The sequence below is a fragment of the Rhamphochromis sp. 'chilingali' genome (genome assembly GCF_963969265.1).
Source record: "Rhamphochromis sp. 'chilingali' genome assembly, chromosome: 10".
Taxonomy (NCBI): domain Eukaryota; kingdom Metazoa; phylum Chordata; class Actinopteri; order Cichliformes; family Cichlidae; genus Rhamphochromis; species Rhamphochromis sp. 'chilingali'.
Window position 1 is genome coordinate 22,139,031 of NC_137937.1, and position 24,270 is coordinate 22,163,300.

Consider the following 24,270-nt stretch of genomic DNA (forward strand, 5'->3'; position numbering starts at 1 on the left):
AAAAAAAACCCCAAAAAACCCCAAAAACCTATTAAAATGTGTAAAAAGGAAAATGTTGAAAAGGGAGACAACCAGTGAGCAAATATGTTAGTTAGCAATGAGCTCTTGAGCATAGTAAGGCATTTAGCTGTTAAGCAGATATTTCTCTCAGCAGAGCTTTGAGTTTAGAGCACACTTACTGTACTTTCATCAGATGGTCACAATATGTGCCTGCACTGAATGTTAATGTTGCTGTTTAAGATGTACAAATAGGCAGCTGTTTGGTAATGTTCAGCATAAAACTGTCAGCTCTTCTGTTTCTCTGCTGAACCATATCCAAATACGCTCTCTTCTGTTTATCTCTGTCATGCTACTCTATTGTACGGCCCTGTTATGCCATTTATATTAAACACTGTACTGAGTGATGAAGTCTGAACTGTAGAGGTTTGTAAATATGACTTGTGCCCAGAACTTTGAACTCAGCAGTTAGAAATCTTAGAGGATACAAATCAGACCACATAAAACCAGTCTCAGTCCCAGTCTTCCTCGTACTAATGTTTCTTCTGCTGACACAATTAAATTACCTGAATAAATCAGTTAAGTGATTCAATTTGATTCCAAAAGTGATTTCTTTTATTCATTTATTACAATTTCACATTCGTAAAGCCAAAAAAATATGACCCTTGACCTTAAAAAAAGAACTTAGAAACGTGGAAACTTAACTTAAAAAGTCAGATTTACTTCTATAATCTTACGAGCGTGAATGATACAAAATATAAAACTAAAGGAACTAGGAAAGTCTGGCTACAAGGAAACACATAACAAGAGAGCACACAGCAAGATGGGAAAATGTAGATATTAAATAATGAGGTAACGAGACACAGCGGAGACACATGGGGAACAGAGCCAAACAGAAACTGACTGAGACAGCAGGAAGCAAAACTCAACATAATGCACACAAGATGAGAGACATCGTGGGCATCATGGCGATCGTGGCTCAAGAGTTGGGAGTTCGCCTTGTAATCGGAAGGTTGCCGGTTCGAGCCCCGGCTTGGACAGTCTCGGTCGTTGTGTCCTTGGGCAAGACACTTCACCCGTTGCCTACTGGTGGTGGTCAGAGGGCCCGGTGGCGCCAGCCTCGCCTCTGTCAGTGCGCCCCAGGGTGGCTATGGCTACAATGTAGCTTGCCATCACCAGTGTGTGAATGGGTGGATGACTGGATATGTAAAGCGCTTTGGGGTCCTTAAGGACTAGTAAACCGCAATATAAATACAGGCTATTTACCATTTACCATTCAGAACAGGAAACATAACGCTGAGGCAGAGACACGGACATGTGAGCTTGATACAGACAAAAGGCTAAACAGACACAGAAACATGACTGACCAGGGGAGACAAGAATAACTTGACACAACTAAATGGGGAGACCAGACAACCACAGAGACAGAGCACAGACAGAGTTGACAGATACGAGGACACGACTGGGGGAACGTATATGTATCACAGAATCTAGTGGGCTAGCAGAATCTAAAGAAAGACTAAAATCTAAGAAACATAGACAATAAAACTCAGAAGCACTAGGAAATACCGTAAACAAAGATTTACATATAGAACCCGAATATAATACACCTCTGATACTCAAGAGTACATCATAAAGTCCAGAACCACTCAAAACCATAACAATATGTGTGGGAGCTGGATAGTGTAGTGGTAAGACTACACACCTTTGCAGTGGGAGTCGCAAGTTCTTGTATCCAGTAACATGAGTAGTATGGCTAGATCCCCCATGCTAAAACCAAGCCCTGGAGTGGCACGTCTGCAGCCTGTCTGCAGCGCGGACACAAGCATTTCACTACATGTTGTACTCTGTATGATTGTGTATGTGACAAATAAAGGTTGTTTGTTAATATCTATTGAAATTACTCAATACAAGTTAATACTGTGAAACTCATGATCCATAATTTCAAAAACAGCCATAAAGACTGAAGCAGCAGTTGCCTGAGCTCATATAATAGCAACTAAACGTTATTGCAAGCCTTCATTTGGAGTGATATCAGTTTTATCCAAAAGCTCAACAACACCTACATGAAACAGCATTAGACTTTGTTGCATGTTGGAGTCAGCGAGACTGTGAGATAAGTGAACCATTTTGAGGAAGCCAGGGAATTTCAGGCTTATGACATAGCGTTTCAAAATATCACACTGACACTCTTTCTTAAAATCTAGCATATATGTTTCGGTGGATTTTAATGCTTTTAAACACACTACTATCATGACTACACAACTAAGGTAATGGTATTATAGTTGTATAAGCACAGAGGAGTTTGGACACATTTAAACTTTTCAATTATCAAAATAATGACATTATATGTAATTATTCTGGTGTGCTGGGATGATCCTCTGATGTGCCTAGGTCAGGTTAACAGGTTAATTTTAGAGCTAGGTGCTTTGTTCTTGTAGAGGAGTCTGTCTGTGTAGCAGAACGTAGGCAAGAAGATGTAATGGGTGTGATGTAATCCATCCTTCCATTCATCCACTGTCTTGCGCTTATCCAAATCAGGGTTGCAAGTGGTAAACCCTACACAGGTTGCTACTTTGTTTCAAGGCTAACACAGACAGACAACCATTTACACTCACATTTACACTTATTAGAACCATTTCAGGCACACGCATTAACCTCATCCCGTGTATGTCTTTGAATTGTGTAAGGAAGCCTAAATACCTGGAAAAAACCTCTAAGCATCCCATGGAAAGGCCCCAGCAAGGGTTGGATTCAGACTCCAGGACCTTCTAGGTGTAAGACAACTGTGCTGTGCAGCTCAGGGCAGTGACTACGCTACTCATAGCCAATTTCCCAAGTATGGGTGTAGTTTATTATTATCCCATTAAATAACGGCTTTGACATTTCTTAGTACTGTTTCCTGAAGTAGCTGTTACAGGTGACGTCAAGCACCGCCCACCCCCGGAAGACGTCCTAATCTGACGCTGAACCTGAACGAGTCCTCGTCGGGATGTAAACATGGTGATAGGCAGATGAGAGAAACGCCACAATGGTCTTCGAAAGCGTGGTTGTAGATGTCCTCAACCGATTTTTAGGGGACTACGTTGTCAACCTTGACAGCTCGCAGCTAAAGCTCGGCATATGGGGAGGTAACTGAACTTGTGTTTGTCATTTTACTTGGTTAGCTCGCTCTCTAAGCTAGCTAGCTAAATGCTAACGTACGCTAGCCACCAGGCGTATGACACTAACAGCTGAGGAAGCTGTTAGTGTCACTTTACGCGTCCCCAAACCAGTTTAAACTGTTCACCGTGAACGAGACAGTGCAGTCAAATGTTGACATCGAGATATATTGAAACACAGCGTTATTTCCGACTGTTCCAGTCATCTTTTTTTTTTATTATCTTATTTGCTCCCGCAAGTCTGTTTGAGCACTGCATGCATACGAGCGTCTGGGAATCATGCATTTCGAGGTCACACCCTTTTACACAGCCAGGTTATGACTCGGTACTGTGCTTCATACTAAGTACCCACTCGTTCCAAGAAATCTTTGGCACTGTACACAAATATGAGTATTTGAAAATTGGCTTTAGCCGCTGAACCTGGATCAATTTTTAAAACTAGTAACTAAGTCAAACCATTAAGTACTTTGTTTTACCAAACTTTATCTTAATACCAGCTTCTCTAATCAACAAATGTATAAAAACGAGTTGTCTTTCATAGACTGTTTTACATGAGTAGTATGTCTATGAATAATGTGTTACGATTGATTTGAATTATTGGAGCTCTATGGTGCGAGTTGCATTAAGTCAAAAGTCCTGAAACCTCTTTAATTAGATTGAGTTTCTATATGAGCTACACTTTACCCAAATGGTAAGCCATAATGCTGTTACCATAGTAACAACGTTTTCCTGGCCCTCTAGGTGATGCTGTGCTTAATAATCTTGAAATAAAGGAAAATGCCTTGGTAAGTTGCAGTTAAGTGTGTGAGTAAACAGCATTAGTTATTACATCCTGGCATTCACAGATATGTGTTTATTTATTATTCATTGTGCTTTGTTGCAGAGCCAACTTGATATTCCTTTTAAAGTGAAGGCTGGTCATATAGGTAAGACTTACTCTTACTCTGGCTCATACTGACCATAATTGTTTAGTTTAGTACCTTTGTACAGAAGAACCTTTTCTTACTTGGGTGTTTTTGTGATTAGGGCGTCTCCAACTGAAGATACCATGGAAGAACCTATACACACAATCCGTGGAGGCCACGTTGGATGGTGTCTACCTGCTTATAGTTCCCACAGCAAGTAAGATGATTTAATATGTGCATCAAAATAAACAAATTTGATCCAAGTATTCACAGTAGGCATTGCAGTGTATAAAATGAATGAAAAACCACATTTAGTAGACACACAGTAGCTGAATATTGTTGGACACCTTTGGTAAGCTGAGTAAGCCACTTGTGTTAATATGTTTTAAAGATTCAAAAATACATTAAAATAATTTAATTCTATTAAAGTAAAAGTATTTATCAAATATAATAATACAGAAAGATGCACATTTTTTCTGGTGCTATTTCTTTCAGGCATAAAGTATGATGCAGAAAAGGAGGAGAAGCAGTTTCAGGAGGCTCGCCAGAGGGAACTACAGCGGATAGAGCAGACAAAGCTGAAGGCTGCTGAGCAAGGTCAGGGTGCATCTTTATTTTATTTTTTAAGGTTTTTTGTAAACACGTTACTATAGAAAAGCTCCTCAGTGTGTATCTGTTTGTATGGCAGTGTTTCCTGTAGGTTTTGTATGAAAACAGCCTTTGTCATGGTCAACAGGTTCTTAGAGAAAAAACTCCAAATGTTGATATTTCCTGTTGGCTCTCATCTGCTGCTCTCTGGCTGTGTAAACATAAGTCATGCGCTCCAGTGCGTGAGCCAGTGGGCAGTAGAACATTTGGTGTTGACTTTGCATAGACAAACAAGCAATATCAAAATTTATAAAATATGTCGTATAGTCACACACACAGATTTAATGTCATATGGTCATGGTTTGTATGGCTGCGAGTTCCTGTGCAGCCAGCGTTTTTCACCCTTTTTCTGTTATGTGTGGTTTAGCACTTGAGTATCACACCACTTCAGCAGTTGTCTTTCCTTGTAGTGGTAGACTGCTGTGTTGCTGTATTTTGGGACAGCCTGGTTTTGTCATTTCAACAATATACATTTGCCATTAGCTAGAAAAAATCTATCCTTGATAATTGACTTAATAATTGACCACTCATCTTGGACATGAATATCAGGGTATATTTGGGCTCTTAATTATGTCTTTGAACTGGTATTTTTCCAGATTTGTACAACATACATATTTGATGAGTTTAAAAAGAAATGGCATTCATTCCATGCCTATGATGAGTGTGTAAACTCCTCACCACAAGTATCTGCCTATCTACAAGCTATTCTTTTTATAACACTATGTCCTCTTTCAAGGTGAAAAGTGTTGTATCTTAATTTCTGCTGTAAATTTGCCATTTACAGCATGTAGGTGAAAATACAGTGTAGGTTTGTATTGTATTTCTAAATTTAAATAAAAATGTGTACTATTTTTTTTTCTTTTTTAAAACGTTTTGAGATGCAGCTTTATTAACAGCAATGTGATTCACTGACATTCTTATGTAAGCTAATATTTGCGTACATGCTAAAAAAGGAAAGGTCAGAAATAATCATTAAAATATTGAAAGTAAAATTTAGTTATCTGTAAAGTTCATCAGGCAGTCATGAGAGCTAAGGCCAGCTGAATGTCATTCCAATTATACAGAAATACACAGTGAATGTGTATCGAAGGTCCTTTAGAGAAAATCTTCAGGAATTTTTGGGACCTGCTGGAGCCTCAAAACCTAAATCGTTTGCATTTTACAGAGAATCCCAAGCTTGAGAAACAGGACACTTTTACGGAAAAGCTTGTCACTCAGGTCATTAAAAACCTGCAAGTCAAGATCTCTAACATCCACGTGCGCTATGAAGATCATGTGAGTATTCAAGCTGAGTTACCATAATAATGTACAATTTTATCTATGGTCCTTCAAGTTTATACATGTTTCCACTTTAAATGAACTAAACACTGTTTCTAGAGCACTTTACAATAGAAGAACTGATTTTATTTTATTTTTTGTCTTAACCACACCATAAGGCTTAGCTCTTTATTTTCCTCCTTTTTTTTGTTAATGACAGGTAACAAATCCAAACTGCCCTTTGTCATTTGGAGTGTCACTGAAAAACCTCAGCCTTCAGGTGATGTGTCTTTCCTGTCAAATTATATGCTATTTTACATTTAGATATTAAGCTTTTAATGAACCTCACTGCTTGTTTGACCGTACAGACAGCTGACGCGAAGTGGAGACCCAGTCTTTTAGATGAGAAGTCCAAGTTTTTCTTCAAGGTAAGAAATCCAACCATGTTATCGACCTTGTTTACCACCACTGTACAGGTGGTATGGAAGGTAGGTAGGTGTTTTTAATAAAAAATACCACATACACGTTTAGTAGCATTTGTTTTTGGCTTTAAAGTAGTTTTCTGAAGTTAAAGACTAACTCTTGGAAAACTTCATTGATTTTTCTTTCAGCAGTGTTATTTCCTCATAATTTTGGAGCATAAGCAAAACTTTAAGAAGTCCTTGTCAAACACTGTCAGCTTTTTTTCTTGTAATCGCAAACAGCTTCATCACTAATTGCTTTATCTTTCTTGTTTTCTCAGCTGGTACAACTAGATAACCTGTTTGCCTACTGGAATGTTAACTCAGTACTTTTCTCCAGTCACACTTCAGATCGGGCCCTGGTGAGTCACTGTATTATTAACGTATTAATATGTACTTGGAATTAGCCATCTCCTATTTTCCTGGAAGACACAATGCTAGTGTTATGTTGTGATCACACAGGGCACAGATCTTCGGTTACACAGGAGTTATGTAAAGGTGTTTCATTTAGCACTATGTCATACACATGATATAGTAGTGGGTTTCTTCCATACATTATAGTTAAATCAAAACAAAAAAGAAATCAAATATGTTAGGAGGCCAAGAAATTAGCAAAGCAAAAAAACAGTATGTAAATAAATCTTCACTTCCTCTGCGTTCTTACAGCAACATCTCCAGAGCAGCATGGACGTCCACTCCTCTCACGACTTCAGTGAGTGTCATTCTTGTGGAACTAAGTTCAAAGCACATTACATAATGTCTATGAAAAATTTTGCAGACAGAAAGTGATGAAGAAATGATTTGTGATGATATGCAATGCCACTGCAGCACCAAACCCCCCCCCCCCCCGGGTGATTCACAGAGTTTGATTCACCACCACTGAGTCACGAGACCAGATTTTCAGCACATCTCAACAGATTTTGTTTTCAGTTTCACTTTAAGGCAACAGCTTACATATTTTTGAACTGACAACATTGGTAAAGTTTTTTAAGTTCTTTATAGATAGATGCAAATTTGCAATGTGCAGCACAAAAGGTAGTGAATCCATCTTAATGCTCACATTTGCAATTCTTAAATCATCTTAATTCCTTTTGCTGTTCCACAGTTTTTCGCCCCATTTCAGCTGATGCAAAACTGCGGATGAATCCCAGGTCAGATGTGGATTTCTCCTCCCCTAAAGTGGACCTGATGGTCAATCTCAGAGAGGTGGCAATTGAACTCAACAAAGCCCAGGTGTGTGTGTGTGTGTGTGTGTGTGTGTGATAGAGATGTTTAAACTTGTATGTGTTAAAGTTTCATTAAAATAGAATATTATAAGAAAGAGAGAGCTAAAGAGGGTTGTTAAGGATAAACTACATAAACAATGTCAGATAATAACTGCACTAGAGTACTTTGTGATGATGTAATTGCTGACTTCCTGTTATTCCAGTACATTAGCATCTTGGAGCTGCTGTGCTCAGTGGATATGATGTCACGTAATCTGCCATACAGGAAGTACAGACCCGAGGTCCATGTTCACAAGAATGCCAAAACATGGTCAGAAGACACTGTCACATATTTATCACATCATTTCCTCTGTCCTGTGTTTCTGTAATCTTTTTTCAAAAACTGGATCCCATATGTACATGTCATTTACCACATTACATTCGGTCCACTTAGTATTACAAATTGTTACATTGATTCCCTGATTTCCAGGTGGAAGTATGTGATCACAGGCGTCTTGGAGATAGATGTGAAGCCAGGTCTCCACATGTGGTCATGGCAACACATTCGCCGACACCGGCAGATGGTAAAAAGCTACAGAGAGCTCTACAAGACAAAGATCACCAGCAAGAAACCCAGCGATGAGGTTCTCAAAGACTTAGAGGTGGGGTGGAACTAAACTGAACAGGGGAGAGGGAAAAGGGAAAAAGGAAATAAACAGAGAGACTATGGGACTGTTTGCCTTTCTAGTCTATGTTTTCACATTATTGTCTTAAGACTAAAACATTTGAATTATTATAATTATTATAATTTTTTATATTTCCCTGCTGCATATAAACAGTTTAGACAGGTGAAAGTTTTGAGTTTAATTTGATATACTAATATTACCAGTAATTCTGTTTTAATATACATTTCATACCTGTTGTCACTGTTATAAGACAAATGCTTGCGAAAGTTGCTTTACTTGACTGTAGTGATCATAATTGAAGGCCTATGTCAAAAGTAAAGCTAATATAATATGGAAGTAATTGATTACAATAGTATTACTTCTCAGTAGCTTTCTAAAGTGATGTCTGTCATATTTCTAGCCATAATTGCTCACAAAGATATCTAGTATTCAAGCCTACAGGGACTGATTGAAGTGCAATAGAGCTTGATGCTGAGTTTTTGAGATAGACTTGAAAATAATTGAATTTAACATCTGAAATTAAATGTGTTCTCAAGTTCTTCTCTATTTTTATTAGTATCATATTTCCCCAAAAATAGAACTGTAGTAATTATAGAATCTAGTGAAAGCTCTAATCGATTTCTTTTGTGTTTATTCTTAGAAGCCCGAGAAGACTTTGGATGTTTTTAACATCACTTTGGCCAGACAGCAGGCTGAAGTGGAGGTAAGCTTTTTGTATCACATAACTGAGAGAACTTCAATAAGCTTAGACACCTTGTGTCTGATTTATGAATTGATCAAACTGTAATGGCTGGATCACATTTTGCGCTTTGTCTTGTGATCTCAAGTTGTTGCACAAATCCATAAAAAAGGACAACAATTTGAGATTCATTGGAACTATGCACAGTACAGTGCCTCTCAGCAACTTGGTGCTGGCGTATGTTTGTTCCAGCAAGCCAAAAGGCCAAATTAGGCACATAATCGATAATTATACAGTAAGCAAAGGAATGTAGGGGGTTGAGGATTAGGCTGCCATGGTTCCAGAAGGTGCAGCACTGTGCCGTTAACTGTAAATTTACATATTCTGCACAATTTCTCTTATATTTCATTTCATTTATTTATTTATAAAGCACATTTAATAACAACAGGGAGTTGATCAAAGTGCTGTACAAAATAACAATTAAACAATGACATTAACAACAACAACAGGTAAGAAAATTAAAAGAAAATTAGGATAAAAGAATTGGCAACTCTCATACAGTTTCGAAAGCCAGAGTAAAAAAATGTGTTTTAAGATGCGATTTAAAAAGAGTAACAGTTGGGGCCTTTCTAATGTGGAGAGGTAGATCATTCCACATTTTTGGTGCCACAACCGCAAATGCCCGATCTCCTCTGAACCATCCTAGACTTATGTAAGGTAAGGAGTAGATGATCACTTGATCGAAGGGCTCTAGAGGGCGTATAAAGTTGCAAAAGGTCAGACAAATAGTCCGGTGCCTGGCCATTTAGCACTTTATAAGTCAAAAGTAAGATTTTGAATTTAATTCTAAAACGCACTGGAAGCCAATGAAGGGAAGCAAGCACCGGAGTAATATGTTGGTGTTTCTTCACACGAGTCAAAAGGCGAGTTGCAGCATTCTGTACAAGTTGGAGCTGAGCCAAGCTGGACTGACTGACACCCACATATAGTGAATTGCAGTAATCCAGTTGAGATAAAACAAACGCATGAATTGCTCGTTCCAAGTTTTTAAAAGATAAAAAAGATCTCACTTTGGATAGGAGCCTTAATTTAAAAAAGGACTGCTGGACAACTGAATTAATTTGTTTCTCAAATGTAAGTTTGTTATCCAAGAAAACCCCCAGGTTTTTTACATGCGTTTTAACAGCACATGTTAGGTTACATAAGTCCAAATCTGGCGCATTGAAATTACAGCTTGGTCCAAAAATAATTACCTCAGTTTTATCCTCATTGAAGGTAAGAAAATTTGAGGCCATTCAGGTTTTAATTTCGTCAAGACATTTGACTAGCGATTCCATGGGCGTGGAGGTGTTTCTATTAAACCGAAGATTAATCTGGGTGTCGTCGGCATAAGAGTGAAAGCAGATGTTATGCTTCCTAAAGATCAGGCCTAGGGGCAAAATATAGATTGAAAAAAGAATTGGGCCTAATACGGAACCCTGCGGGACACCACAAGTAAAAGGAGCTGGGGAAGAAATAAAATCATCAAGGCTCACGGAAAAAGTCCTCTCGGAGAGGTACGACCTAAACCATTCCAAGGGGATACCTTTGATACCACATTGCTCCAAACGGGAGATCAGAATGCTGTGGTCAACAGTATCAAAGGCTGCAGTTAAGTCTAAGAGCAGGAGCACAGCTGGGTCTCCTGAGTCAGTGATTAATAAAATATCATTAAGTATTTTTAGGAGGGCAGTTTCTGTGCTGTGGTGGGTTTTGAAGCCTGACTGGAACTTCTCAAAAATATTATGACTATTTAGAAAGGTTTGGAGCTGCTCAAATACAATCCTTTCTAGAATTTTTGACAGAAACGGAAGCTTGGAAACAGGTCTAAAATTAGCAAGAACAGAAGAATCAAGGTTCGGTTTATTGGCTGCACTACAGCGTGCTTGTATCCAGTTGGTACTACTCCAGAACTGAGACTACTATTAAAAATAGTTAAAATGTCAGGACCGACTACCTTAATAATCTTTTTTAGAAAATGGGTTGGGCCTCCATCTGAGGGATAAATGATGCTAACAGATCATTTGTGGGCTGGTCAGGTTTTTTTCCTTGCCATCTTTCCTCAGAAAAGTGAAAAGGGGGAAGCATTTGACATTTTGTTTCGTCTCCTTCTTTAGGCAAGTAAAGCAGGCCTGCGTATTTACCGTCCTGGGATGAAGATGGAGGAAGAAGAGTCTCAGGGTTGGATCAGCTGGATGTGGAACTGGGGGGCACAGCCTGATACAGAAAGAAAAGAAGTTAAGACTGGAGGTAGGTTACAGATAGACATGTACATGTGGAATGTCTTTGTAGTAACAGCCTGTAATATTAGCTTTTTTACTCCTCCTATGTCCGTTCCATTTATTCTTCTTACCATCTCTGTGTCAGGGTTTGATGAGCTGTTAACCCCTGCTGAGAAAGCCAAACTCTACACTGCCATTGGATACAGCGAGACTGCTGCTAATCCCAACCTGCCAAAGGATGTGAGTCACTTTCCCCCACGACACCCCCTCAATTACTAATAATACACTTCCACTTGGTTATCTGTCGCACAGAAGCAAATATTACAATTGTAAAAAAAAACAAGTATTCTGTTACTTTATCTTTATACTCTTTGTGTCATATCTTTAAGTTTGAGAACATGAAGGTCAACTTCCACATGGAGAAACTGTCCGTGTCAATTAATGATGACAAGGACAAAAACGAGATCATCAGGCTGACTGTGGGAGAGCTATACTCCACACTCACACAGAGACCTGGAGCACAAGCCATCAAGTTTGTTCCAGCCTTCTAAAACAAAATAACAACTTTGTAGCTGGTCTTTTTTCTCCACAAGGGTAGATACTTGATAACACTAGCTTGTGTGTGTGTGTGTGTGTGTGTGTGTGTGTTGTTTGTTTTGTTTTTTTCTTTTCTTCCCAGAATCACAGCCAAGCTTACTTTGTTTGAGGTCACTGGCCTCACCAATAAGCAACCTCCACCAATTCTCCTTTCATCAAGGAAGGCAGCCATAGGAGCAGGGACCCCACTGCTTTGTATCCTGTTTGAGACCAACCCCCTGGACGAGAGCGCTAACCAGCGGCTTCACGTAGAATCACAACCCTTGGAAATCATCTATGATGCTGTGAGTGGTTCACTGAGTGTGAATGAGCAGCAAAAATAAAAACCCTCAAAAGCAGTACATATATACATATTTGACTCTGTGTGTCTGTGTAGATAACTGTGAACAGCATATCAGCGTTCTTCAGGCCTCCTGATGACATGCAGCTGGATGAGCTCACGAATGCAACCCTGATGAAACTGGAGCAGTTTAGAGACCGCACAGCCACTGGTGAGTTTAAGATAAACTGCAGATATCTGCTATCATGATTAATCTTCTAGGATCTCTAAGGACGTCTTTGATGGGCGAATGTTTACATTCCTTGTTTAGTCTTCCTGTTTATGTTCTTGAAAGTGATTGTTTCCTGAGGGCTTTGGAAGATTTTTCAAGGTTTTTTTTTTCATTATTGAAGTTTTCTCCTTATTAGAACTTTTAGGTGAATTTGCCATTTAAACATTACTTAAATTAATAGAATCTCAGGGTTCATTAAACAAAACCACACATTTAGTTAATTTTATGAATCCCACAACAATAAGATTCACCCACCTTTGGAGACAAAACTACTATTGATAACCTATTAACATTTTATATTTCAGGTTTACTGTATGTGATTGAAACACAGAAGGTTCTCGACCTGAAGGTGAACTTGATGGCCTCCTACGTGATCATTCCACAGACCGGTTTTTACAATGGCACTCAGAACATCTTGCTGTTGGATCTTGGTCATTTCAAGGTGGGGAAGTGTCAAATGTGAATAAAGATTGACAGCAGGCTGGAAATCCAAGGTAACTTACCAATATATGCCTTCATGTTTCTGTGGTTTTACAGATGTCCAGTCAAAGCAGGAAACATCTACCTCAGCTGTGTGTGAGTTCCAGCAACATTGAGGACATCATGTCCAGAGCTTACGATAGCTTTGATGTACAACTTGAAAGCCTACAGTTTCTTTATAGCAAACCAGGTACACACACATACACAACACAGTTGTAACACATTTTTGACTGATACACATAATGTTGATTGATGAGGTGTTGTTTTTATTCTAACTACTGTTTAAAAATCACTAAGCTTAGGCTTTGTTTGTATTGATAGGTTTTACACAGCAAAAAAAGTCATACAGACAGCATTGAGGAAATGTCTTTATGAAAGTGATTGGCACTTGTAGCTCTAATGGCTTTACTATGTCTTAGCAAAAAAATATTCCATTGATTTCAGGTATTGTGTCCTGGAAGGGATATTGCTAAACTTACACATTGATCCAACAGACATATTTCTTGTTTTTACTCTGCCTCTGTTTGGACTCAGTAAAAATAAATAATAATAAAACTTTATCTTTATGTGATAGATGGTAACTGGAAAAAGGCCCGCAAACAGAAACAGTCACCCCTCCACATCCTAGAGCCAGTGGATCTAAAGGTGGTTTTTAGCAGGGCAATGATCAACAAAGACTCCCGCATGCCAAAGTAAGTATGTTTCTGGTTGACAGTCAACTGATGGTTAAATGAAATCTTTGTACGAAAATCTGAACTTACTCTTAACCCTTTTCTTTGGAGAAATTAATACTTTTCTTTCCCCCCCTCCCCCCTGAAAAGTTTCACTGTAAAAAAAAGAAAAGAGAAAAGACAGGAAAAAAAAGTGCAGTATTGAAGACGGATTCTAACACTAGTAAATATTCATAAATATAGTGCGGGTTCAGATACACAACTTAAAATATTTATCTTGTAAGGACCAGAGCTAAGAGTATTACGTAAGCTTAAGTTTCAGGTTGTAAGTTTTGTTTGCATCTTTGTGTATGTGTTTTATAGATATAAGATGTCTGGAGAGCTTCCTCTGTTGTCTCTTCGTATTTCTGATGTAAAACTTCGAAGTGTTCTGGAGCTGGTGGACAGTATCCCGCTGCCTGAAAGCAAACCTGCTACACGTGGCAATGCTCCATCATCAACTCCAAAGGTAAGATCAGAGGGTTATGGAGATGGTCCTCTCTGGATTTCACTAAAATTTGGCAACAGTTGGGTGAACTGAATTATGATGATCGCTGCTATGAATGAGAAGGAAGCCTCAGCTGAGATGGTTCATTTTTTCCCCAATTTAAAAAAAAAAAAAAAAAAAAAAAGCAAAACAAGCAAACAAAAGAAAAACATCTCAAATTTGAAGGCTTGAGGGTTTTGCATTGAATGAATATACAAATAGTTGAATATTGAGGTGGAATTGCCGGACTAGTAAAAGTAAAGATAGATTTTATTACTAACACTGTTAATACAACTGTTATTTATTTTCTTTTTTTTTTTAGCCTAGGCAGTCTTTCACCCCTCATCTCACTCCCAGAAAACCTCTGAACTTTGATCAACGCTCTTCTCTCATTTTTGAGTCATGTGAGACCATCAGCATCACCTCATTAGGTAAGACACAGTTTTGTTTTGGTCCTACTGCTAAATATCTTTAAAAATCCTGTGTGTATTCCTACCACAGATTGTGTTTATTTTTTAATTATATCCCAGGGTCAGAGGAGGATCTGTTCTATGATGCGCCCAGCTCTCCCATCGGGGAGAAACCATTTTTTCCAGACAATCCCATGCCGCTGCGCTATGTCGATGCAAGCAAAAGAAAAAGTCTCATCAAGGAAGACGCACAAAAGAACATGACTGACTTCTTTATGACATTTGAGATCAGTGAGGTACAAAAATATTTTTTTCCCTTTCTGCACAATTAAACATAGTTATTAAATTCTGTAAGAATTATTTTTATTTAACCTTGTTATCAGTCATTTTAGTTATTTCTGTGTGAGATAAAAAGAAAATTCAAACTCTGCCTTTTCTCTTTAGCATTCCTCAGTTAAATTTCTCCACCTCCTTTTATTTTTGTGACCACCTTTATCATCATCTTTCCCATTTTTCCATCGTCTCTCTGTCTTCTTTGTCCAGTTTTCTGTTCAGCTCTGTCGTTTGTCTGGAAGTATGGAGGTTACGGTGCTCCACTTAGATATAGAGGGTCTGGGCACTGAGCTGAAGCTGCGCACCTTTGACATGACGTCTAATACCTACTTGCGAGAGATCTGCCTCAAGTGTCCTGAATACATGGGTCAGTAGATACCAGCAACGCCTTAATTTTTGTTAAACATTTGATGATTACAGTTATCCTAATAAAAATGTGCAAATCATCAGGGCAGTCTTTGCTTAATTTTTTATTAGGCATGTTTTGTTTTTTCCTTGCACAGATTCTGAAGACAAGCAAGTACAGCTGATCACTACACTGGACAACAAAGAAGTCGACCTGCTCACTCTGGAGTATATCAAAGTAATATGGGATACGTTACGTGAAAACATTTCAGAATATTTTCTATAAATATTTTAAAACTGTGGAAAATCACCTTAATTTTAAAGATTGGATGAATTTTTCTAGGCTGACAAGAATGGTCCCGACTTCAAGTCTCAATATAATAACACTGAGCAGCTCATCAAGGTGAGGGAAATGTTAATAACCTAGCAATAATATTTATTTTATTTACTTAATGTTCCCATTTTGTTATTTATAGCATGATGTTATTTAGGGCATGCTGAGAGATGATGAAATAGGCCACAGTTAACAGCAGTGTTTCTTCTACAGTAATTATTAATAATGGGTAGAAGAATCAAAATATCATTTCAGACAAAAAGGTTAATTTTCTTCATCAGGTGACCTTTTCATCACTGGATGTTCACCTCCATACGGAGGCTCTCCTCAATACCATGAACTTCCTCAGTAAGCTCCTTCCTGAATCTAATAAGAAGGAAGGACAGCAGGAGGAGCTTCCCACTATCCCTGAGGAAGACGATGCTGAAGCAGAGAAGGAGGAAGAGAAAAAGGAGGAAACTGCTGTAACCAAGAAAAAACGTAACTGATATTATCTGCACGCTGTTATTGTCTCACCATTTATGAGAACATTGTACTACTAGAGCAGATATTTCACAGTTAATGAAACAGATTTTCAGAGCAGTATCAAAGGTTAAATGTTACACTGGAAATACATTTCCTTTTTTTGCAGCTGTTCACAGGTAATGTCTTTATTTCTTGTCCTTCACCTTTTTCCCCCAGCTTCAAAAAGGTCAAAATTTGCAGATGTGGTTAATCTGCATATCAAAACTGATCTCCGCTGCCTTAAAGTTTTCATTCGAGGACAGAAGGCCAGGATCTCAGAGATCAGTATTGAAGGTATGAAAGAAAGAGTTTTCTGTGTACTAGGTACTCTGGCAGTGCTTTCAATAGGATTTATTAATTGTTTATTATTTCTGCTATACTCTGCTGTATATAGAGTTTTCTAATGAACTTTTTCTAGTCAAATCTTCAATTCATTGTACAACTTGGGGCTTTCGTAATTGTCTAGGTCTGGTTTCCGAGGTCCTGATGAGGAAGAAGGGGATGGAGGTTTCGGCCAAATTGAAGAACATTGTGATTCTGGACTGTAACAAAGAAGCTTTTTACAAAAAGGTACCGACTGCTAGTGCTTATGAATGTTTACCATTGTACTTAAAAAAAAACACAAAAGAAATGGTCATTGTTTCCCGCATTGATGTTTCTGGTCTTCATTTGTTATGTTTTTGTTTTGTGTCACTTGCTGATCATGTGGCACAGGCAAATCTGAATAACAACTTTTTCTGTGCCACTCTGTTTTTTCTAGGCTGTGTCCATAGCAGATAAGGAAGTGTTTCACTTCCACATGGTAAACTATACAGATGCGACTGAAGGAGATGCCTATCTGGACATGTCTAACGTTGACACTACTGTTACACTAAGTGTGGGCTGCATTCAGGTCATCTTCCTCAACAAGTTTCTCTCATCTATACTGGTAAGAATCACGTTTCTGGGCAGAATTAATCTGTTGCTCTTATCAATTTTTATCACATGTAAAACTGAAGTGGTGTTTTAATTTATTAGATAAGGTAATAATAAAATTATAATTATAAATATAATTATTTACGTTACCTCTGTATATTTCTGCATTCCAACTTGATCTTATTAATTTTTCTCCAAAAATATTTTTCCCCACCCCATCTCCTTACAGGAGTTTGTCAATAACTTCCAGGAGGCTAAAGAGGCACTAACTGAGGTAACAGTTCAGGCTGCAGAAAAAGCAGCATCAGGCGTGAAAGAACTGGCTGAACGGACCACTCGGATCGCTCTCGATGTCCACTTCAATGCACCCATCATCTTCCTCCCCCAGTCCTCCTCTTCATCAAATGGCATTGTAGCTGACCTTGGTCTGCTTTCTATCAAAAATCGTTTTGCCAAGCAACCCTGTAAATCAGATGCCAGCATCCCACCTGTTGTGGATATAATGACTGTGAGACTGACTGACCTTAAGATGTTCAGGTCAGTTTCTGTGGGAGGTATTATTTAAAAAATATGCATGCTTGTGTTTGTGATTGATTAGAATTTGCAGTATTCCGACAGACCTTTGTAAATCTATGTTTTTGTTCCTTTCAGAGCCAAATTTAAAAATGAACGTTTTGAAGAAGAGATCCAACTGCTGAAGCCAGTGAGCCTAGACTTGGAAATCCGTAGAAATCTATCTTCCAGCTGGTACCACGAAATACCTGACATAGATATTGGGGTCCATCTAAAGCCCATGAGTGTAAGTATATATATATTCATATATCTTACCTGTTTGTTTGTTTTTTGATTTTTAATCCCACGATTGTGTAGAGGCTTATATTGAGAATTAAAAATAGTTTTATCAAAATCATCTCTCTATGTTCCCAACAGCTGCTCCTATGCCAGAATGACATGATCATTGTCCTGAGGACTCTGAATGAGAACCTGTCAGAGAAGTCTGATGCTGGTCCACCTCCAGCTGCTCTGCCTGCCACTGACCCGTCCTCTGACTCTGTATCCAACAAAGACTCCCAGGAGTCTGGCACCACTGGACCACCCAGCAGTAAGTTGTTGTTGTTGTATATGGTTATGTTTGATATGGTTATGTGTGTTTGGTAGAGCTTTAAATATAGACATATGATTTAACAGCCTGGTCAGATAACTTTTTACCAAAAAAAACAACAGAAAACAAAAAACAGATGAGTTGTTGTTTGACAGGGCATACTTACACAAAACTATGTAGCTAATGAAATCTGAAACATGTTCTCCTTAATTAGTGCACAATTCTGACTAAAATCCAGTAGCTTGTCTTTTAATCCGAACTCTGCGCTCTGATTATGCTGTTAATAGGTAACACAGTGGTGACAGCTGCTGTTGTAGAGACACAGAAAAACAGCAAGCTGAGAAAGAACACACTGAAACTAAACTTCAAGTTTGACTCGCTGACTGTGGTTCTGTACAGCTCCAATGAGGATAAGGTAATGCCAAGTCTGTTACATATGTACAAACATACACAAGTCATAACTACATCATAGAATTAGACTTGTCAGTCTGTATTTTGTGAGGCACGTTTAGTAAAGAAAGTCTGTGTAATTTCTGTTTTTAATAGCAGTTAGAACCACAACGTGAGCTGTCAGGCCCACATCATGACCAGTCACACCCACAACATGAGCCGTCAGACCCACATGATGAGCAGCTGAAGCTAGCAGAATTTACTCTGGGCACCATCTCCACCTCTGTCCACATGTACTCCGACAGCTCCATGAAGGCCTCAGTACAACTTGCTGAATGCCTTCTAGACGACAAGAGGCCAAAAGCCAAAAGTATCACCCCAAGGTACGGCTACCACTTATAAAGCTAGTGACACACACAAAAAAGCCATGTCTTGACGGATCAGTGTAAAGTAAATTATTTTATTGTGTTCACTCTTTTTTTTCTCATAGTCCTATTTTGTTTTTCTCTAGGATGATGGCAATGTGTCCTGGTGCAGAACAGAACAACATGGTGGAAGTGAGCTATCGTCAAACCCGTGAAGGCACCACTTTAGATACAGTGGTGCAGGATGTGTATCTATGTGCCAGCATGGAATTTCTGCTCACGGTGGCCGATATCTTCCTTAAGGCCACCCAGCAGGGTTTTGCCCAAGTGCCACAACCCAAGAACAGTACTGGTGCTGGCGATAAGAAGAACATTAACTCATCGGTCACATCTAAAGAGTCTGGTGAGTTGACTTTATCAGTTTTAATGTTTTAATCTAGTTAACCGAAATCATGTCAGTTCTCTTAATCGACAAGCTTAAACTGCCAAATTATTCCCATCTTTGTTTTGCCTTATGTTTATAAAACTTTCATTTTTGACTATTTCATTACAATACAACATTTTATAGATGCTTTAAGATAATATAGATGTTATATACATTTATATAGTGAGTCTAGATTATGAGTTTTGTGATTATCAAGTAGGGCTGCTCAATTAATCGAATTTTAATCACGATTACGATCTGGGCTTTCAACGATCATTAAAAATGACTGAGCCGATTATTAGCCCCTCATTTATCCGCGACACCTTAAAGGCCGGTCCGTGAAAATATTGTCGGCCATAAACCGGTCCGTGGCGCAAAAAAGGTTGGAGACCGCTGATTAAGAGGACCCGAGGGAAGCTCGGAAAGCTAAGCAGAAGTTATTTGGAGAGGAGAGTGACTGCCGTTGGTTGAAAAGAGAGTTTAAAAAAAAAACTTCAGTGGTGTTGCACACTATTTTATATTATTTTTTTAAAGTCATTGTTAACCCTTTAAAGCCGGTCAGAGCTGCATGCTCCGTTTTGCGTAACTATTGTTAAATCCCTGTAGAACCTGAACCGTGTAAGCTAGCGCAATAATTTGTTTTGCATATGAAACCGGAGGAGTTGTACTTACATCTGATGCCATCAGCTTGTCCTCGGTCACGGTTTCGTTCCACATATAGCTTTGCAAAAATTGCATAAAAAGCGCTTGCAGGAACAAAAACATAATATTCCAGAAACACGCTTTGCCGTTCCTATCAGCTGTTCATAACACTTCCCACAGTGAAATGATGCACATGCTGTTTTCTTTGCAAATTTGCATCATAGGATTGTTTTTTGTTTTTCCTGCAGTATATAAAAATTGCTGTATCTCCAAAATAAAACTATGAAGACACTCAAAATAAATTTCCTGTGGTGGGAAACTATTTTTTGCAACTTTATTGTATTTAAAGTTTTGAGGGATAAACCTCTTAAATTTCTCCAAGTAGAAATATATGTAAACAAAACAAAAGCGATTTTCAATTTTTTTTGTAGTTTATTGCACTTTTTTGCAATTTATGTAATTACTATGGACTTAATGCATACATATTATTAAAATATGGGCTATAACAGTTGTATTGATGTATAGCAACTTGAAATGCTCCCACAAATGGCACTACAGCATGTAAAAAAATAATATAAGCTCTGGTGGACTTGGTTCTATAGTAGGTCTTAAAGGGTTAAATAAATATCGTCAAATAACCGTGATCTCAATTTCAGTGAAAATAATCGTGATTATCATTTTTGCCATAATCGAGCAGCCCTATTATCAAGTTAAACTGGCGTATTCTAATTATTTAACGTGAAGTTTTACTCTAATGCTCTCTGTGCCTCCCAGCTACAGCTACAGCCACGGTAACAAAGACTGAAATGAATGTTGTGGTGCGAAACCCAGAGATTGTATTTGTAGCTGACCTGACTCGTGATGACGCCCCAGCTCTGGTGATGACCACATATTGTGAACTAGTAATGAAAAATGGTGGTGAAGGATCACGGACGACTGCTGTTATCAAGGACCTCAAGGTTTATATTTGGAATGTATTGTGGTAGTCAGAATTGCATGTTCAAAGAATTCAAAATTATGTATCCAGAGGAAAATGTTAATATTCCTTAACACATATTTAAAATTAAATATGATTAGGTTGGGTTTTTTTTTTAAACTGATCACTTTTGTTGTAGGTTGTTGCCTGTCCATTCTTAAGACAAAAGAGGAGAAACAATGTGACTACAGTGCTTCAGCCATGTCAGGTGTACTTCGAAAGTACTCAGTCTCCAACCTCCCCTCAGGCTATGGAGGTCACCATCAACGCTCTCTCACTTAAGGTATTTGTTTTGTTAATATTACATGTGGCCGCATATTTTGTTCTTCAAATTGAAATGATTGTGTTTTTGTTGCAGTTCCAGCTTCTTTGTTGTTAGCAAATGAAAGCCTTTTTTTTAAAATTTGAACTTTTTGGGGTTAAACCACTGCCTTGTATGCATGCTTAATTAAATGAGACAGAAAGTCAATCCCTACATCTGGTTACAGCAGTGTGTTACCTTGGAAATACAGTTTTTTGATAAAAAAAACGTTTCAGACTTTTGTTTCCTTGTAATGGATATAATAAGGGGGCATATTATTGTTGCTCTAACAGGACTGTATCTGCACGTGTTGATAAAAATTGTATCAAATGAAAGCAAATTTTAAAAGCAAGAAATTTATTTCTGTCGGGCAGAAACGCTTAACTTTAAGTAGCTTGCCCTACTACGCAGTCATTAGTTAAATATCTGGCGTAGCAACATGTCTCAACATCCAGTATGGGCTAGCTAGCTTAATTCTCAATAGACAGGAGTGTTTAGCTAACTTCTCCATCACTGGCGCAAGCTGGGTTTTTTTTTGTTTTGTTTTGTTTTTTCCGCCTAATCCTGAACCTAAGTCTTCATCATAGGCCACAATGTCATGCCACTTAGCCATACAGCAATGTGTTTGGTGTGATTTGTCATTCCTGTAGGACCTGATTGACTTGGCTGCTGTTGCTGCTTGCCACGTCTTGTTTACTCTGAGAGCCAGGCTTATGCAAGTAACCTTAAGTTTTATCTCCCATGTGTCTGACTCATGCACAGGTATCTCCAGTCATAATCAACACCGTGATTACTATCCAGTCAGCACTCACTCCAACAGCAGAGACCCCTGAGAAGCTGGACAGCCCTGTTGCTGTGAACCTGTGGGATAAGCAGAGTTGGAAGGAGCTCAAACTCTGGTTCCTAGAAGAAGATGACGATGAAGACACCAAATTAGTGACCTGCTTAATACCACAGGGAGAGTCCCTAAAGGTAATTATTAGCATTTTGGCTGAAATTATAATATGGTAAAGCTGACTGTATGCTGCCATATAATAACTTGTGATTTGAATTTGCAAAATAATTGCAGGTGAACATCAGATCAATCTGTGTGACTCTGGAGGCTGGAGTGGGACATCGCACCATCCCCATGCTTCTGGCAAAGTCCTCCTTCAAGGGAGATGTGGAGAACTGGTCCACGCTCATTAACTTATACAGTCAGCTTACCCTAGAGGTAACACAAACCAATAGACATGTGGTTCTTTTAATAAATTGTCTGCTGTTCATAATTTTTTTCTATTTAGTAATGCATTTTATTTTTAGGTTCACTATTATAATGAAGTGATGGGAGTGTGGGAGCCACTGCTGGAGCCCTTAGAAGATGAGACAAGAGATGGTTTCAGACCATGGGTGCTGAAACTGAAGGTACTCATGTATACTTGCATTCTGCATGTATATAGCATTCTTAAAAATAATACTTAAAAATACACATGGTGTGTCTAATACTTTACTGTCCTCTAACCAGATGAAAAAGAAACCTGTGAAGTACACAGAAATGTCAGATGAAGTGGATTCCAATATCCCAGACTACAAGACAGTCATTGTCATCGACAGTAAAGATCAGCTCAACATCACACTTTCCAAATGTGGACTGGCTATGCTGAGTAACCTGGGCACTGTAAGAAGTCTTTCAAAGGCTTGACAGAAAATACCTGTCTAGAGGTGTGTATCGATGTGTGATATGCATGTTTTTGTCCTTCTCCAGGCATTTGCTGAAGCTGCCAAACAGACAGCAGAGTGTTTTCAAAAGGATGAAGCTCCATTTGTAGTCAAAAACCGTCTTGGCCTACCAGTTTCTGTGCGCCACAGTGAGATGTTTTGTCCTGTTGGACAGCAGAGTATCGCTAACACTGTGAAGCTGCAGAATGGCGAATCCCTCGGAATGGACTATTCAACCACAACAGACACTGATCATTTCTCAGCAATGACCTCTTTGAGTGGAAAAGACTATTACATACAGCCTAGTGAGTTATACTTTACTATCACGGTTATGCTGAAAACAGACAGCTATGATATATCTACAGTTATCTCCAACTACACAAAGATAAAACATAAAAATATATGTTTTATGTGTTTTCTTTAAATTTTCTAATTAGCTATTGCTCTATTCTCTGAGTATATCTGACGGTGTTTGTTATTATTGTTGTTGTTGTTGTTGTCAGTCACCAAATTTTAAACTTCATGCCAGTCAGAAAGAGCCTGTACGTTCTATTTTCTTTCTTTTTCCAGCTCCAGATGGTCACACCTCAGCCAGTGTGATCCCTTTGATCAAAGTGGGCCGTGGAATGTACAGTGTAATGCACAACAACTCAGGAGTCACTCGTTTCCTGGTCTGTCAGATTTCCTCTGTAGAAGGCAGCAAGTACATCAAGATCCGCTCTCCTTTCCAGGTATGTAGGATGATCATTCCCATCATGTGTATATCATCCCGTGTAATTACAGTGAGCTGTCTCTCAAATTACATTAATTACAAACTCAGTGTAATTAAAGTTACCTTTTTATATAAAAGTCATTTAAAAAAACGTTCTTTTCAAAATGCACTCCAGCTTTTTGTTTGGGGGTAGCTGCTGCTGATATCCATGTTAATAAACATTTTATTAGGTACACCATGCTAGTACCAGGTTGGTCCCTCTGTTTCACTTCATAAATACCTTAATATTGGAACAGATTCAACAAGGTGCTCGAAAGAGTCCTCTAAAATTTTGGTCCATATTGTTTGAGATGATTTGAACTTTGGACATGGCACATTATCCTGGTGGAACTTGCACCCAGTATGGTCTTCTGGTGCTGTGGCCCATCTACTTCAAGGTTTAGCGTGGCTGCATTTAGAGATGCTGTTTGCATATCTTACCTGTATCAAGTTGTCTGAGCTACTGTTGCCTTAAAGCAGTCTGACCATTCTCCTCTGACCTCTGACATCAACAAGGCACCTTTGCCCAGGGAACTTTCTTTTCCACACCTCATCTGTAAACCCTGGAGATGGCTGTGTGGGCAACATTTCACATTTGAAATTTATAAAAAAATATATTAAAAAAAAAAAAAAAAAAAAAAATATATATATATATATATATATATATATATACATACATACATACATATATACAT

The 24,270-nt window shown here is 38.5% G+C and overlaps 1 protein-coding gene across 4 annotated transcripts in view; it reads left to right on the forward strand.

The window, feature by feature from the left end:
* Positions 1-2,953: 2,953 nt before the first annotated feature.
* The window catches only part of vps13a (vacuolar protein sorting 13 homolog A), a 43,123-nt gene continuing 21,806 nt past the window's right edge, over positions 2,954-24,270 (forward strand). For 2 of the 4 annotated variants that reach the window (XM_080893471.1, XM_080893473.1), the window contains exons 1-46: positions 2,955-3,128; positions 3,900-3,943; positions 4,042-4,084; positions 4,185-4,280; positions 4,559-4,660; positions 5,877-5,986; positions 6,189-6,248; positions 6,337-6,396; positions 6,711-6,791; positions 7,096-7,141; positions 7,535-7,662; positions 7,859-7,965; positions 8,125-8,296; positions 8,961-9,023; positions 11,156-11,288; positions 11,406-11,500; positions 11,650-11,792; positions 11,940-12,141; positions 12,234-12,348; positions 12,714-12,850; positions 12,946-13,078; positions 13,463-13,580; positions 13,923-14,067; positions 14,408-14,516; positions 14,616-14,791; positions 15,039-15,195; positions 15,332-15,411; positions 15,517-15,576; positions 15,789-15,987; positions 16,189-16,305; positions 16,478-16,581; positions 16,772-16,939; positions 17,156-17,463; positions 17,578-17,725; positions 17,857-18,028; positions 18,316-18,443; positions 18,575-18,801; positions 18,930-19,186; positions 20,624-20,808; positions 20,965-21,108; positions 21,889-22,098; positions 22,196-22,339; positions 22,429-22,530; positions 22,631-22,783; positions 22,871-23,129; positions 23,395-23,555. In XM_080893471.1, coding sequence (XP_080749597.1) covers positions 3,029-3,128; positions 3,900-3,943; positions 4,042-4,084; positions 4,185-4,280; positions 4,559-4,660; positions 5,877-5,986; positions 6,189-6,248; positions 6,337-6,396; positions 6,711-6,791; positions 7,096-7,141; positions 7,535-7,662; positions 7,859-7,965; positions 8,125-8,296; positions 8,961-9,023; positions 11,156-11,288; positions 11,406-11,500; positions 11,650-11,792; positions 11,940-12,141; positions 12,234-12,348; positions 12,714-12,850; positions 12,946-13,078; positions 13,463-13,580; positions 13,923-14,067; positions 14,408-14,516; positions 14,616-14,791; positions 15,039-15,195; positions 15,332-15,411; positions 15,517-15,576; positions 15,789-15,987; positions 16,189-16,305; positions 16,478-16,581; positions 16,772-16,939; positions 17,156-17,463; positions 17,578-17,725; positions 17,857-18,028; positions 18,316-18,443; positions 18,575-18,801; positions 18,930-19,186; positions 20,624-20,808; positions 20,965-21,108; positions 21,889-22,098; positions 22,196-22,339; positions 22,429-22,530; positions 22,631-22,783; positions 22,871-23,129; positions 23,395-23,555 — 6,201 coding nt within the window. In that variant the 5' untranslated portion in view covers positions 2,955-3,028. Of the gene's footprint in view, positions 3,129-3,899; positions 3,944-4,041; positions 4,085-4,184; positions 4,281-4,558; positions 4,661-5,876; positions 5,987-6,188; positions 6,249-6,336; positions 6,397-6,710; positions 6,792-7,095; positions 7,142-7,534; positions 7,663-7,858; positions 7,966-8,124; positions 8,297-8,960; positions 9,024-11,155; positions 11,289-11,405; positions 11,501-11,649; positions 11,793-11,939; positions 12,142-12,233; positions 12,349-12,713; positions 12,851-12,945; positions 13,079-13,462; positions 13,581-13,922; positions 14,068-14,407; positions 14,517-14,615; positions 14,792-15,038; positions 15,196-15,331; positions 15,412-15,516; positions 15,577-15,788; positions 15,988-16,188; positions 16,306-16,477; positions 16,582-16,771; positions 16,940-17,155; positions 17,464-17,577; positions 17,726-17,856; positions 18,029-18,315; positions 18,444-18,574; positions 18,802-18,929; positions 19,187-20,623; positions 20,809-20,964; positions 21,109-21,888; positions 22,099-22,195; positions 22,340-22,428; positions 22,531-22,630; positions 22,784-22,870; positions 23,130-23,394; positions 23,556-24,270 lie in introns of all 4 variants that reach the window. The other 2 variants (XM_080893474.1, XM_080893472.1) reach the window with 2 other exon arrangements.